The following is a 14,765-nucleotide window of genomic DNA, read 5'->3' on the forward strand; positions in this document are numbered from 1 at the left end:
TCCTGCTGGCATGAGAAACACAGAAACCCCATGCTGCTTGACCTGTACAAATTTTTGAGAATTGTATCTTTCTATAATTAGAATCCACCCACACAAAAATACAACCAAAACAGAAAACTGCACAAGAAAAATACATATTCCAACTCTGCAGGCTCTTCCCACGAATCAAGCTTCAAGGTATGTTCTCGTGCAGAGAAGTAGTAGTCCCAAGTTATCCTGTATGGCGTAGCAAAAACATACAGATCCATGCAGGTCCAGCTGTGTGCCTCCCCTGTCTGTAAAAGGGAAAAAACTATTTTTTCAGCAGAACAAAAAACAAAATTCATAACCCACACGACGTGGAGGAGTGGATGACAAAAGATATATGCTTAAACATTTAATTAACCAGTCCAACCAACAGCTGCATCGAATTCCCCGATGTTATCAAGTATATCAAACTGAATTAAGATAAACAGAGAAATGAGTTTTCCCCCAAGGAACTATCTAAGGTGTTCCCCATAAATAAGACACCATCTGTGTTCCAATTGTAGATAGTTACCAGATCAGAATATTATACTAAATAATCAGGGGCCATTATGATTAAACTTTGGCAAATAATTGAACTTTTGTAATAACAAAACAATGTTGGAAATATGTATCTATTTCAATGGTGTCCACTTAGACTAAATCTTGCAGAAAATTTAGTTATACAGAAGTGCAGTAACCAGCAGTTATACTAATAAAGATTCTTTACAAACAAAAAGATTCAAAAGTGCAAAGTAATTGTAGTTCAATTAATATACTATTCTCAACTACTACCCGAAGTGGATCATACCATCAGTCAATCAACCGTGAAATTAGAAGAATGAAAAAAAACTTTTTCCATTTTGCTTAAGAAAAAAGGGTAATCAATGTAGAAACAAAAATACACAAATTATTCAATCATTTTAATTTTCTCAAATTATTATCGAATTATTATCAGATGTCAAGTATTAGTGCCGAGTGTCACGTCTGGTGTCATTGTTGGTGCTTCATAGCACACAAGTAATAATTAACACCAAAAAGTTCAACACAACTAACAAATATCAAAACACACATGATGTTAATAGAAGAGTTTAATTTTGATAAATGTAAGCCTACAAATTTTTACACCGTCAATACATGAAAATCAATAAAATATGTGAACTGAACAATTTAATTAGAAGTAATTATGTTTAAAGTGAAAAAAATCAATTAATGCTATAACGGGTAAAAAATCTTACACATACGTATATTAAAATCCACAATAGGCAAAAATAGAAATAGAAAATGAAAAGCAAAACCTTGAGATAGAGAATGGCCCCACCCAAGGCGGAAGCATCTGCGTCTCCAGCAGTGAACTCAAGTTTGGCTTGATTATCATAAAAGCAAGCACCTTTCCATTCAATAGAACCATTATAAGGAGTCACGGATCCAACAAAAGAAGGTAACAAATCAACGGCAGTATGAAAATTGTTGAGTACAGGCCACGAAATTCCATGGGGAAGAACGGGTAACACATCGTTGACTCTGAAAGGAACCTTTAGAGAATGGACCAAACTGGAAAGAGTTGGAATCAAAAGGAGCAGGAGAAGGGGAAAAGGAGACATGAAATTATTTATTTGAATTGGGGGTTCAGTGGGTTTGGTCCATTTGGGGATTAGGGATTTGATAGGAGAGTGATGAAATGGATAATGATGATGGTGGTAGTTTGGAAATTAAAATTAAAATCACTCTGAAACGGTTGCGGTGTAGATGGGGATGCAGCATTACCAATCATACGTGTCGTGTTGGGAGGGGATCATAAAAAATTAAAAACGGTATCACATTGACTACACCAATGTGCTCTTCAATTTAACTCCCTGTTACCCGTTACCGTTTTTCCTTTCCTTTTCTGAGACCATCAGAATGTAGCCACACCCGTCCATTTTATTTTTGGTAACCACGTCCACCTTTTAGGTCTATCAAAGCACTTTAATTTATTACTTACCTTGTATAAATGTATCTTTTATGAATACAGAGATTAAAGTTGATGTCATCCTATATTTACTGGACTCAAATTATAGTTTAAGATTAAAGTAATATATTATAAAATTTTATATGATTTGATTGATATAGAAAGACAAAATTCTTATTCAAAATAGTTTAAATGAAATTAAGATTAGAAGGAAAAAATTATGCAAAAACTTAATATCATTTTATAAATAAACAAAAAAATTAAAAGTGTTTATTTAACTGAATATAGAAGGATAACAAAACTATGTATTCCCTATATAGTGTAGACTTTTATCAACAGGGTTGGACAGATGTATAATAGAAAATTTAAAAATGATATATAATATTAATTTAATAATAAACTAATGTTGTATTAAAAATATAAATCAACGCCTATTTCAGTAAATAATTGATTTATTTTTTATTTCATCATTTCTTTTGCAAACTATCATCTAATTGTAGCTTTTAGTTTACGTGAGTCTTCACCGAGAAAACCGAAGTTTTCAAACACACACTTAGCCTTTTTATTCTTCATGGTTGTTGTAGTGCCTTTCCTTGTTCTAACGTTGTTTGAGAGATACATTATCTGCTTCACAGTTCAGAGACAGTTAATATTTTTACATGTTTTAATGAGTCCAACCAAGTAGGAGACTATTTTGCTAACCTTGGTTTCAACCTTGATGTTAGTGGTAGAAATTTAGTGTTCATAGTTTTATTTTTGTTGCTTCAAGGGATGACAATGCAGGAATTTGTTTCCTTGTGGCTTTTGATTGCTTCTTTGTCTTTCTCTTTTCATAAAATTTAAAAACTTACTATGCACATTAAATTTGAGTTCACGTTTTTTAATAAACAAATCTAGTCTTGGCAATCCGTCAAAATAGGTTGGAATGGTACATATTTAAGCAAGTCATTTAAATATTTAAAAATAAAAAAGATTTAAAGAATATACATTTTCACACTCACATTCGATGAAAATTCATTAATTTGCATATCCTTCTAACTTTGTATAATTATTTTGAAAATTCATCATTTTGCATATCATTCTAACTTTGTATGATTATTTTGAAATTAGTGATATGACATAGAAATATGGTAATTTCTCGTTGGATCCGTTTTACATTGATAATTTTTGAAGGAAACTCGCTCTTCACGATGGCAACTGAGCCATTTGTTTCGTTAAAGAAAGAAGCTTGCTTAGAGTAATACTGCGCCAACAACCAGCTCATACGTTGCTTTTTGGAAGAATACTTTAAAAGTGTCACCACCATGACTAGTAGATCAATCAATAAGATTATGTCTGTAAACAAAGTTAAATCATTCAAATACGTGTCTATTTGTTTCTCTAATACGGCTCTTTCAAAAAGAGCCAACCATCAACTAACCAAAGTTGTGGTTTTACAGGTGGTAACTAAGAACCATAGATAAATATGAGCAATTTTGTGCCGTGAAACATAATTATATAATTAGACATTATTATTAATGTTTCCAGCCAATAGATAGTGGCTTAAGAAATTCAGAGCATTCCTCTTTACATACCAAAAAGAAAGCAGTTTGAGTAGCAGGGAAGCAACAACACACTGTCTTCTACGGCAATAGGCTGCCTGAAAGGATTTAATTGAACCTGCATAGGAGTACAAATGATCATCAAAATACTCGGTAAATGAAAAAAAAAATAATCATCTTTCAAAATACATATTGATTTAATTTGAAGCTTACAGGTAATCTAAGGGGGCGTCCAGTTACAGTCTTTATGCAACCTGCTGCAAGATGACAAGCTTCCTCGCAATAATCGGTAAAAACAGCTGGGACATCGATCTTTTTAATTAACTCCTGAAAATTTGATCAAGCAAACACAGAAAAAGGAAATGGTGTAACATGCCTTGCAGTTTTTAAACTATAGGCAGTTACAAAACTAAAACCAATAGAAAATGACCAAAAGATGGAAGACGTACAATACTTGGTAACCAACTGGAATAGGCAGCAATGCCACCATTTGGAGCAATCACTAGGTGAGGAAAGGAATCCTGTAAGTAGAACACTAGTTAAGATAAATTGTTGATTTCAGAGAATCACAATGAAAACAAGCAAGATTAAGTTAAATGGCAAGCAACATACTAAGAACAAGTACAACTAAGCAATTGCATTTGCATATTGATTCCTTTAAGATGCTGCAATGGGATGGATACCTTAACAACGTCTCTGTATCTGTCATGATAGAATCCTCGCCAAAGCTGCAATGTCAACGCAGAAGTCAAACCTGTTTGTGTTCCTAAGATCGCATTTTCACTCGCTAGTTTGCACACACACTTCTCTTCATTGCAACAAGGATACTTAGAAATGATGATCTTTTCGCCATCCCTGTTTACTGGGAGGAAGGAGGGACATATATTTAGACCAAGTAGTGGCCAGCATCAGATGAAAGAACAATGACTAATGAGAAATGCATCAGACCTTTGAGGGGGAATTGCAGGTCCAACAAGTTCTATATGAATATGTACACCAGGGAAGAGGGCAAGTAAATCTCCAAACACAGCAAGTTGTAGCAGCTCCTTCTCAGGTCCTTCCATATAAAATTTCACAAAGCCAAAGTCATGCACAGAGAGATCATAAAAAAATTATTTATTTATTATGAAAAAATTCGTATGCAAACCTCCTTAAACAAAGCAATTTTAAAGAGAATCAATGAAAAAGATGTCATACTACAATTAAAATGCTTATAGAGAATTTGAAGGTGATCATTTACCAAGGTAATGTATGTACAACTTATCACCGACTACAAGATTCGAGGTTGTAATTCCAACAAGTTGAGCAGCACGATATATTGTAAGTGGCTGAAATAGAGAAGAACATATAATTTTAAAACAACATTCAATCTAAAAATACCCAATAGGCCAATACAACCAAGGCAGAAAACTTGGTGGCAGATTCTTTCAAATGATAGTAATTAATGGAAACATAAATAACAGACTTCTTATTTTGGTGAAGTGTAGGAGGGAAAACTTATGCCCCCATCACCCAATCTTGTACCCTAGTTGCATATTCAAACTAAAAGAGCCACCTACACATCATCACGGTTGCATATAAGCAAACTGCGATGACAACAAATGAAGCTGCGATAAAAAAATTACACAGTCATACCCAGTGAAGAAGCAAAGCAACCGGTGAGTCTAGCGGGATGCGCCTCCACTTATAGTAGTCTCTCCAACTACACAACTGCTCTGATAACAGAAACTCAGGACCTGAAAATTTACAATATGTTCAGTTTTACTCTAGTTTGATAACAAAAAAGAGGAACCAGAAGTGGAACAAGAAGCTTGAGGCATAAAATTACCGTGACAAGGACACAAAACACTCGAGAGGTCCCAGCCATTGTTTAGCCTGCAAAAGTAAAATTTTAAACCTGATGTTTGCTTTAAAATGATAATCAAACTGAAAATGCTGTAACTGTATAACAATCATTGGGACCATGTGTGTAAATCATGGGTTAATTTCTGAGTTATTATGCAACACAAACTAGAACAAATCATTCAAATACAGAATTTAGGTTAAATTCAAGTTTCAGAATATGAAGGAAATAAGAGGAAACCCTAAAAGATCAAATGAAGCAGATGATGCTCCACAATGGCATTCATGCATCCACATTCCAACTCTATGAAGGCCTCTCTTGCTAAAAAATGAACACCTAGTTTCTTGTTTTGCACAAACCTGTTGAAATAACATAAACATCAATATTTTTAACACAAAAAATTGGAAGCGCAAAAACATCATTATAAATAACAAACATCACAAGTACAAAACGGGGGCATAAACCGAACCCTTGAGATCTATAATTTGGCAGAACAAACCTATTACAAAAGAAATCCTCGTGGAAGAAATGAGATTAATACTATCCCACTATTCAAAACCTATTACATAAGCATCAATTAAATTCAATAAAATCAAACAAAAAAGAAAGGAAAAAAATAAACACTCAGAATTTTCAAGGGAAATGCCTTTTACTACTAAAAAGTCCAACAAAGTCTAACTACTAAAATTCATTTTTGAAAAACATCCATCAAAACTAGAAGAAGAAAAAAAATTAATATCACAAGACTTTTTATTATAAGTTCTAAACAAACTTATTGAATACCACTAGATTTTTAAACTCAAAAAATCCGGATTATCCTAGACTTATTTAGATTACATAAAATTCATGATTCAAACCATTCTACTTTTTCGAATGAATGACTATTGTTTTTTAGCCAAAAAAAATTAGATTTGACTCTTCTAAAGTGATTAACTTACTTCAGAAAATAAAGTGAGTAATATCAACCATTGATGACAAATGAATGGTTGATATTATGCGCGGTTGACTAATCATGAGTGATTATGATATCAATTATTGATTTACTCACTTTACCAAATTTTTTCTTTACAGCAGTCAAATTCTTACTTTTTCATCCTAAGAAAGTTATTTAAACTATTTAGAAGAAAAATATATATCTCAAAGAAGAAAAGTGATAACCTGAAATGTGGCTTCGCAAGAGAAAGTGAAAGGAAAATCATTAAGAAGATCTACACACTCCATCTGTTGCTGTAACCTATCACACTCGAGTTTGTGACGACTCCAATGCTTAATCTAAAGATGAAACAACGAAGCTAAGTTAATGGAAATTAGTTGAAATTTACGGAATTATTAATAACAAAAGCAAAAGCATCGATATGAAGATTGATGAGTGAGAAATTGAAGCAAACCTGGTGAGACAAAGAGCAATAAGCAACTGCTTCGCAACGAGTACAGAGTCTCGTCGCGGCGCTGTTACATCGTGTTCCGGTACCCTTCGCCGCACACTCCATTATTTTCCCCGCTCTCTTCAATTTTTTGTTTTTTTTTTCATTTCATATAAATGCTCTTGTTACCCTTTCTTCTAAACAAAAATAAACTTTTGTGCTTATTAGATATTTAGACATGACACCTTAGTTAAATGTCTATTTTATCATGTCACATTAATATCATTTTTTTTTTTTTTTGATAAAATTATAGAGAAATGTTATTTAAACACAAATACACGTGGCTCTCACATAATATCTCTCTTCATTTAATTTTTTTCATTTTTTTTATATTTCTTTTTTTTATTTATCTTTTTTCACTTTTTTTTTTCTGTCTTTTTCTACAAAAATAAAACTCACACATTCATCTTTTCTTTTTTTCATAATTTCTCTTTTTTTTTTCTTCCATAATTTCTCCTTCTTCCTTTAGACAAAAATAATTCATTATTCACTATTTGTACGTTGTTAACCAATAATATTTATACTATTAACCATAAACAAACTCAGAAAGACCTATAATTAGCACATCATTAATAATAAAAATAAACCTCACACATTCATCTTTCCTTTCTTCCATAATTTCTCATTCTTTGTTTAAAATTGTGTTTAAATAACATTTCTCTATAATTTTTGTCTAAAGGAAGAATGAGAAATTATGGAAGAAATGAAAGATGAATGTGTGAGGTTTATTTTTATTATTAATGATGTGTTAATTATGGGTCTTTTTGAGTTTGTTTATGGTTAATAGTATAAATATTATTGGTTAACAACGTACAAATAGTGGTTAATGAATTATTTTTGTCTAAAGGAAGAAGGAGAAATTATGGAAGAAAGAAAGAATGAGAAATTATGGAAAAAATGAAAGATGAATGTGTGAGTTTTATTTTTGTAGAGAAAGACAAAAAAAAAAGTGAAAAAAGATAAATAAAAAAGGGAAATATAAAAAAAAAGGAAGGAAATTAAATGAAGAGAAAGATTATGTGGGAGCCACATGTATTTGTGTTTAAAATTGTGTTCAAATATCATTGCTCAAAATTATATCATCTATTTGTAAGTAATTATAATTAAATATAAATGAATTATTGATAAATTAATTTATAAAAGATTTAAATTTATAAAAAAATTAGTCTAAGGTGTAATGACATTAATATAAAATTAAAATTGAATGGTTAAATATTCAATTATTTAAATATAGATTATTATTTTTTATTATTTTATAATTTTAAAGATATATTTATCAATTTATAAAATTCGAAGATTAATTTGATCAATAATTAACATTTTGAATGATCAATTTGTTTATTTATTAAAAAAACTAAATTCTAGATTTGGTCCCTCTATTTTCGTCGATTCACGAAATTCATCACCTTATTTTAAGAGTCGACGGTTTTTATCTCTCTCTTAGATTTTTAAACTAAAAAAAATGATAATATGACATATTTTAAATCATGTGATATACGATTTTTAATATAAAAAATTTAGATGCATTAATTATTCATATGTAATTAATTAAATTACCAAAATGAAAAAGTTTAGAAGTTGAAATATAAGTTTTTAGAGAATTTTATTGTGATTTCATGAATATTAATCATTCTACATCATTATATTATATGTTAGGTTATTTAAGTTATGTCACAATACTATTTTTTAATTAAAAAAATCATAATAAGGGACTAAAATTATCAAATTTTAAAATAGATTTGATTTCGTTAATTAATACAAATAAATGAATGGCTAATACTATTTAATGAATGGTTAATACTATTTACACATACATAACTAATTATGGATAGACATAATATCAATAGTTAATTCGCTTATTTTATCAACTTCTCATTTTAGACGAGTTAAATATAAAAATAAAATAAAAAATTAGTACTACTAAAGCAAAAATCAAGAGAAAATAAATTTTTATACGGAATAAAAAATAAAAAAAAAAAGCCAAGATGTAATTATTTTACTATTTAATGGTACTACCAATTTATTTTATTTGAAGAAAAGAAATATTCAAATTCTAGAGTTTGATTACGGTTGGGATTAGAAAAAAGGATCCGGCTTGCTCACTTCAAGTAATGATCGATGATTAAATAAATAATTGATATTATATTCACAGATCAATTATGAATAATTATAATATTAATTTTTTATTAACTCACCTTATCAACTTCTTACTTTAGAAATTCAAATTCAGAAGAAAAAATAGTTTGGTTATACAAAGTCAAGTACTCCAAAGATAGAAAACTACATGTGTCAATACATATTTGATCCTGGTATATCATGGATACGTTTTTTAGAAGTATTGATATTATTATTTTTTTAAATTATTCTATCTAATACTTTGTGGGTATTTCACTCATTCTATTATTGGTATGTCAAGTGTGGATAAAGAATTATCACATTTGATGTAAAAATAGATATTGAGTATTATATAAGTGAGAGGATCATAAACTCATTTTCTTAATGTTTTAGGTAAATATGTGGTGTCTAATTGTTGCTCTAAACCTAGTGTGATAATCTTCTGAACCCTAACCATCCAATAGAGTGGTATCTATGGCTCAATTGGTTTGATTTGTGCATTTAAATGAAGGATGAAAATAATCTCTTGTTTAATCATTTTTCTAAAATTTGATTGATGTCTTATGTTCTTATAACTATTGTAATCAAAATCCCTTAAGAATTACACGAGTTTATTGAAAAAATTCAGAGAACTTTATATTCCAATTTTGCTGATTTGAAATTAGAATCATTAATGTAAATATTTATAAACATAAATGATAAATTTGATACCAAAAGAAAGATAAAAGACCAAAAAAGATAAAACACTAATATGATATTTTTATGTAACTTAAAGGATTAAAGGAATGTAACATATATTTTTTTCATTATATAGTGAGAGAAAGGTCAATTTGACTCCAAGAGTAAGTTTAAAAACTTACTTCAGATCTTGCCCCTTAATTTTATATTTTTAGTAAAGGCGGTGGTTAATTAAAAGATTAGAGAGAAAATGGTTTAATTGACTCTAACAGTAAGTTTAAAAACTTACTCCAAATATTGATCCTTAATTTTATATTTTTAGTAATGGCATTGATTAATTAGAAGAATAGAGAGAAGAGTCTCATGTCTCAATCTTTCAACTAAAGCAATAATAAGTGAGTTGACTATTTTATAGTTTTCTATTTGTGATATGTTATCGAACTCGGGTTGATTTAACAATGAAATTATTAAAGAATTTGGTGTAATGTGTTTATGGCTAAGTCACCTTTTAGAATGACGAATCCCCAAAGGTGTGAATCAAAATCACCTTTTGGAATGACGATTTCTCAAATATGGTAACACGAAGTCGCCTATTGGAATTGTAATTTCCTTACAAAATCACCTTTTGGAATCACAATGTTCCAAAGGTATGTAAAAAAAGAATCTACATGTCACATAGTCATTATTTGGAATGGCAATTTCGCACATTGTCAGACGTGCATGTTTTAAGTTGATGATTGTGTCTCTCTTGAGCATGCATACAACTATTAATACATTGATAGAGTGAATATTTTTCTAATCCTATTAAGCTATAACTATCTTCTATACACAATCATAATTTTTTAAGTCGTATCAATGACACCAAAAAATATAGTTTTCTTTATTTACTACGATGGAGAAATATGTGAAAGACAAAATGTTGGTAAATATTTTAAAAGTGAGGAAAAAAAAGGTGTTCAAATTCATTATGGATACAACCTTAGTTACTTAAAGAAAAAAATTGAATCAAAGTTGAAACTAGAAAATAATAAGAGGGTGTCTGATATAATTTTTCGTCGTCTTGTCTCCTTTGGCCAAGGTTTAGTTTATTATCAATTGTTAAATGTTGAAGACGACGAAGATATTGAACTCATGTTTAATGTTCATAAACATTAGTTGCAACTCGGTTTTATCGAGTTATATGTCACGTTTGAGAATGGTCATCCATAATCAGATGTTGGTCAACCATCATCCTCAACTATACCTCACCTTGAATACCATTTTCAAAAACAACACACTCATTCTTTTCAAAACTATAAATCCTACCAATCTGAACCATATCAACTCGAACCATACCAACTCGAACAATACTTTGACCAAGTCGAAACATCTGAATCGGAACCATCTCAACTTGAAATGTATATCCTATTAGGTGATGTGGGAAATTTTGACAAAGAAGAAATAATTGAAGAGATTGAAGAAGAAATATACTTCGACGAGGAGGACAAAGATGACGACATAGAGCCAGAATCCCATCTCACTGCAACGACATATGATCCACCATTTCATATGCATAACCTAAACTTCAATTATCCTAACCAATTATCTTAATTTGATATGTCTTCTGATGAACCACCTTCATTAGATGCATATCTTGAGATTAAAATGAATTTTAATAGCAAATTAGATTGTCAACTTGCAATTAAGCATTGTCACAAAAAACACTCACTAAATTATCATTTAATGCAATCTGATCAATACAAGTATGTAATTAAATGTGTGAATCTACAATGTTGTTCAAATGCAGGGATTTAATAAGCTAAAAAAGTAAACAATGGGTGATTGGTCATTTGAATGGGTCCCACAAATGTGAAAATTCCTCTATGTCAAAGAATCATCCCAAGTTTAAATCTGACATCATACACAAAAGCATAAAGTCGATTTTGAAAGTAGGTCTATCAATTAAAGTGAATATGATCACTGCACATATTCAAGAACATACAACTACACAATCACCTAAAGAAAGACATGGATGGAAGAGAACAAGGTTGTCGAAATAATTTCTGAAAACTGGGAGAAGTCTTACAATGAGCTTCCAACGTGGTTGTTGGCCATGCAAAAATTTCCTCTAGGAAGTATGGTAAATGGAAGTATCACCTGCATATTATGATAATACTCTGTTACAGGGTTCAAAAATTTTCAAACGACTATTTTGGATTTCTCCTCTGTGCATCTTTGGGTTCAAATTTTGTAAATCACTTGTCTCAGTTGATAGAACTTAGTTGTACAACAAGTATAAGGGGGTTTTGTTGCTAGCCATTGCACAAGATGAAAACAAAAATACAATTATCATTTCTTATGCACTTGTGAAAGGTGAGACTTAGGGTGCTTGCAACTTCGTTTTGAAAAAATGAAGAAGGTGTTGGAACCAAGTTGATTTCATACTTAGAGTTTTGATGATAACAAAAGTATTTTATGATAACAATATATTTGACTTCAAAGAGTACAAAAGAAGATATGGTCAAGATTTGAAGAAGATTTGATCAAGATTTATCTACAACAAAATATAAACAGAACCAATATGAAGAATTTACAATCTCAATCTAAACAAAATAGGAACATAATCAATTTGAAGAATTTACAAATTTAATATGAACAAAATACAACTCATAATTAAACAAGGACTAAATTGAAGCTCAAACTTTAACTATAAATATATAGTCGTGGTTGAAGAAGAAAATCATCGAAAAATAGAAAAAAAAGTAGTCTTAGAGTTCAAAAAGAGAAACACTTAATCAAATGAGAAATATTCTTTGAGTGACTTTTCTTAGAGTGTGAGAGTTATTATTATTATTATCAGTTTTGTTAGAAGCAAACACTCAAAGTTTCAATCTTTTGTATCAAACCCGATAGTGGTTTAGTTCTTTCTTCAATCTGGGGTTGTCAGGTTGCTAGGAGAAGATTTGGTTTGTAGGGTCAAGGTGGTTAGTTCTTCAAAAGTCTGGGGTAGTCAGGCTATTTGAAAAGACTGTTTTGGAGGGCCATGTGTTTTGTAATTCAAGGTACTTGAATTAGTGGAATAAAGCCTTCTGAATAAGGGGATTGGATGTAGCCAAGTTAGTGGCGAACCAGGATAAATCTATGTGTCAAATTATTTATGCTTTCATTGTTTGCTGCATCTGAATCTGATTTCTTCTACTCCAAGTAAGTCATCAAAACTGAATTAGTTTTTTATTTATTTATAAATTATCAAAAAGTTACCATATTTGGCAAGCACAATTCAACCCTTTCTCGTGTTTGCACCTTTAAAAGGTACATCACACCTCAAGTTAACATTTATTTGATTTCAGATATGCATGAATACATTAAAAGTGCTTATAATAATTCAAATAATGGTTGACACGATCCTTGATGTAACTAAATATCACTAGAAGGGAGTTGAATAGAGATTTTGCTGTTTAAAAATAATTTTCACGTGTTTTAAAATTTATCCTCTCAGAAAGGATCGCAGAACCGATGATGGTTATTCAAACCTTTAAATTAAAGTTGAGCAAAAGAAGGAGAGAATGTAAATAATGATACACACAACTTTTATACTGGTTCACCCAATGAAGGCTACGTCCAGTCCTCACACACTTGTGAGATTTCACTAATGTTCAAACTGATCTACCTTTCACATATGATGATTACACTTTGTGTAGTCTTTAGCCTCACCAAGCTTACAATCAAGTTTCAATTATTTCCAAGTGTATCTCACATGGAAATTACAGAGTGATATAAGAGTGATTGATTTTAAATACTTTCTTAAAGGATTTACAAAGATCTAATGTGGGATTGAAGAAAGTATGAAGAGATGATGAGTATTGCTCTTAATAGCTTTAAGATGTTTGATCTTTTTATGCAATTGTGTTGTGTATCATATGATGAAGAGCTTGCTGCATCTTGTAGAGGTCCAAGCTCTTTGAAGACCGTTGGAATTCATTACAAAACATCCAAGGTTTTTCATCATAATTACAGAACTGTCATTCAGCTTGTTTTTGGACTGGCAGAGGCCATCCTCGCGCATGCAGATCAGCTTCCTTAAAAGTTGATCTTGAGATGTCCTTGTCTATTCTCTTTTATCAAAGAGTGCAAGGCTGGTTCTTTGACCATGTGAGCTACAACCTTTTCAAAAACTTTAAGGACTAGGTTGATTTCAACTTTTGAGGGTGATGTTGACAAGAGAGAGAGCCACCCTCTTTCATAGGTCTGCCATCCTCCAGTCCGAGGATCAGATCTGCTTTCACATGTGATCTTCCATTTTTGGCTTGTTTGTTGTTGCCTTTCTTTAACTTGACTTCTTCATGTATTCATTTGTGCAAGCACAATAAAGTGTCTGATTTTAGCCTTTGCACATGCTTGATGGGTTGCTTTCAACTTTGCAGAACCATCCTCAGCCTAGTCTGTCATCCTATAGACTTAGATCTGGCTATTCTCTTCCTTTTCCATTTGGCCTTCTAACTTCTTTATTTCAAATACTTTTATTTATTCATTCTTTGACATTGTTGTGCATTTCTTTAATGAATAAAAGCATTTGTTCTGGTGAGGACATGTATTGTGCATATTTGAAGATTTATCAGCTAGCGAGGCCATCCTCGCCGTTTTCCATCCTCAACATTTTCCATCCTCATATTTGAATAAGATTTTTCTACTTTTTGCCTTAGTGATTAATAACCTATTTTCTTATATGAATACACTAAAAAGTACATATTAGTCATTAACCACAATCATAATCTTTTAAGTAATTTTGTTATCATTAAAATCATTTGAGAGATTTTGTCTCAACAATCTCCCCCTTTTTGATGATGACAAAATTTTTTAGATTATGATTTTAAATAAGACAAGTTCATAAGATAAAATGTTTATGCTCCCCCTCAATCATATGTATAATAATTTTTAAAACTAAAAATCATTACTCCCCCTAAATATATGCCACAATTTTGAGATAATAGAATTTTAACCATAAATAAAAATAAGACAGTATTCCAAAGTTTTGTTCAACACAACATAAACATCAAACAGAATACATATGCAACACAACAATTCAACTTAACAAACAGTTTAACACAAAATAGCTACTGGATTAAGCATAATCGTTCTCCCTATGAATTTGGCAACATAAAAAAGAAACAACCACATATTTAGTTTGATGAGGATGGTTCGTCTGATGAGGATGAAGGAGATGAAACATC

General features: G+C 30.7%; 2 protein-coding genes across 3 annotated transcripts in view; both read right to left on the reverse strand.

Moving 5' to 3' along the window:
* Positions 1-1,897, reverse strand: part of LOC101510072 (uncharacterized) — a 4,962-nt gene extending 3,065 nt beyond the window's left edge. Inside the window, exons 1-3 of the mRNA XM_073365136.1 lie at positions 1,302-1,897; positions 135-275; positions 2-42 (exon numbers count right to left, since the gene is read on the reverse strand). Coding sequence (XP_073221237.1) covers positions 2-42; positions 135-275; positions 1,302-1,607 — 488 coding nt within the window. The 5' untranslated portion in view covers positions 1,608-1,897. The remainder of the gene's footprint in view (position 1; positions 43-134; positions 276-1,301) is intronic.
* Positions 1,898-3,283: 1,386 nt separating this feature from the next.
* Positions 3,284-6,917, reverse strand: LOC101510401 (uncharacterized). Of its 2 annotated transcripts, none has more exons than XM_004504445.4 (11): positions 6,727-6,917; positions 6,497-6,610; positions 5,579-5,697; positions 5,324-5,370; positions 5,131-5,231; positions 4,736-4,823; positions 4,444-4,552; positions 4,179-4,350; positions 3,945-4,016; positions 3,709-3,794; positions 3,284-3,613 (listed from the first exon to the last, which is right to left on the reverse strand). In XM_004504445.4, exons 1-10 carry the CDS (start codon positions 6,826-6,828, stop codon positions 3,741-3,743), a joined length of 978 nt encoding a protein of 325 aa, XP_004504502.1. In that variant the 5' UTR covers positions 6,829-6,917; the 3' UTR covers positions 3,284-3,613; positions 3,709-3,740. The 2 variants fall into 2 exon arrangements, with proteins under 2 accessions (XP_004504502.1, XP_004504501.1); XM_004504444.4 differs by having other exon boundaries at positions 3,709-3,822.
* Positions 6,918-14,765: the final 7,848 nt, after the last annotated feature.

Source organism: Cicer arietinum, chromosome 2, assembly GCF_000331145.2.
Source record: "Cicer arietinum cultivar CDC Frontier isolate Library 1 chromosome 2, Cicar.CDCFrontier_v2.0, whole genome shotgun sequence".
Classification (NCBI taxonomy): domain Eukaryota; kingdom Viridiplantae; phylum Streptophyta; class Magnoliopsida; order Fabales; family Fabaceae; genus Cicer; species Cicer arietinum.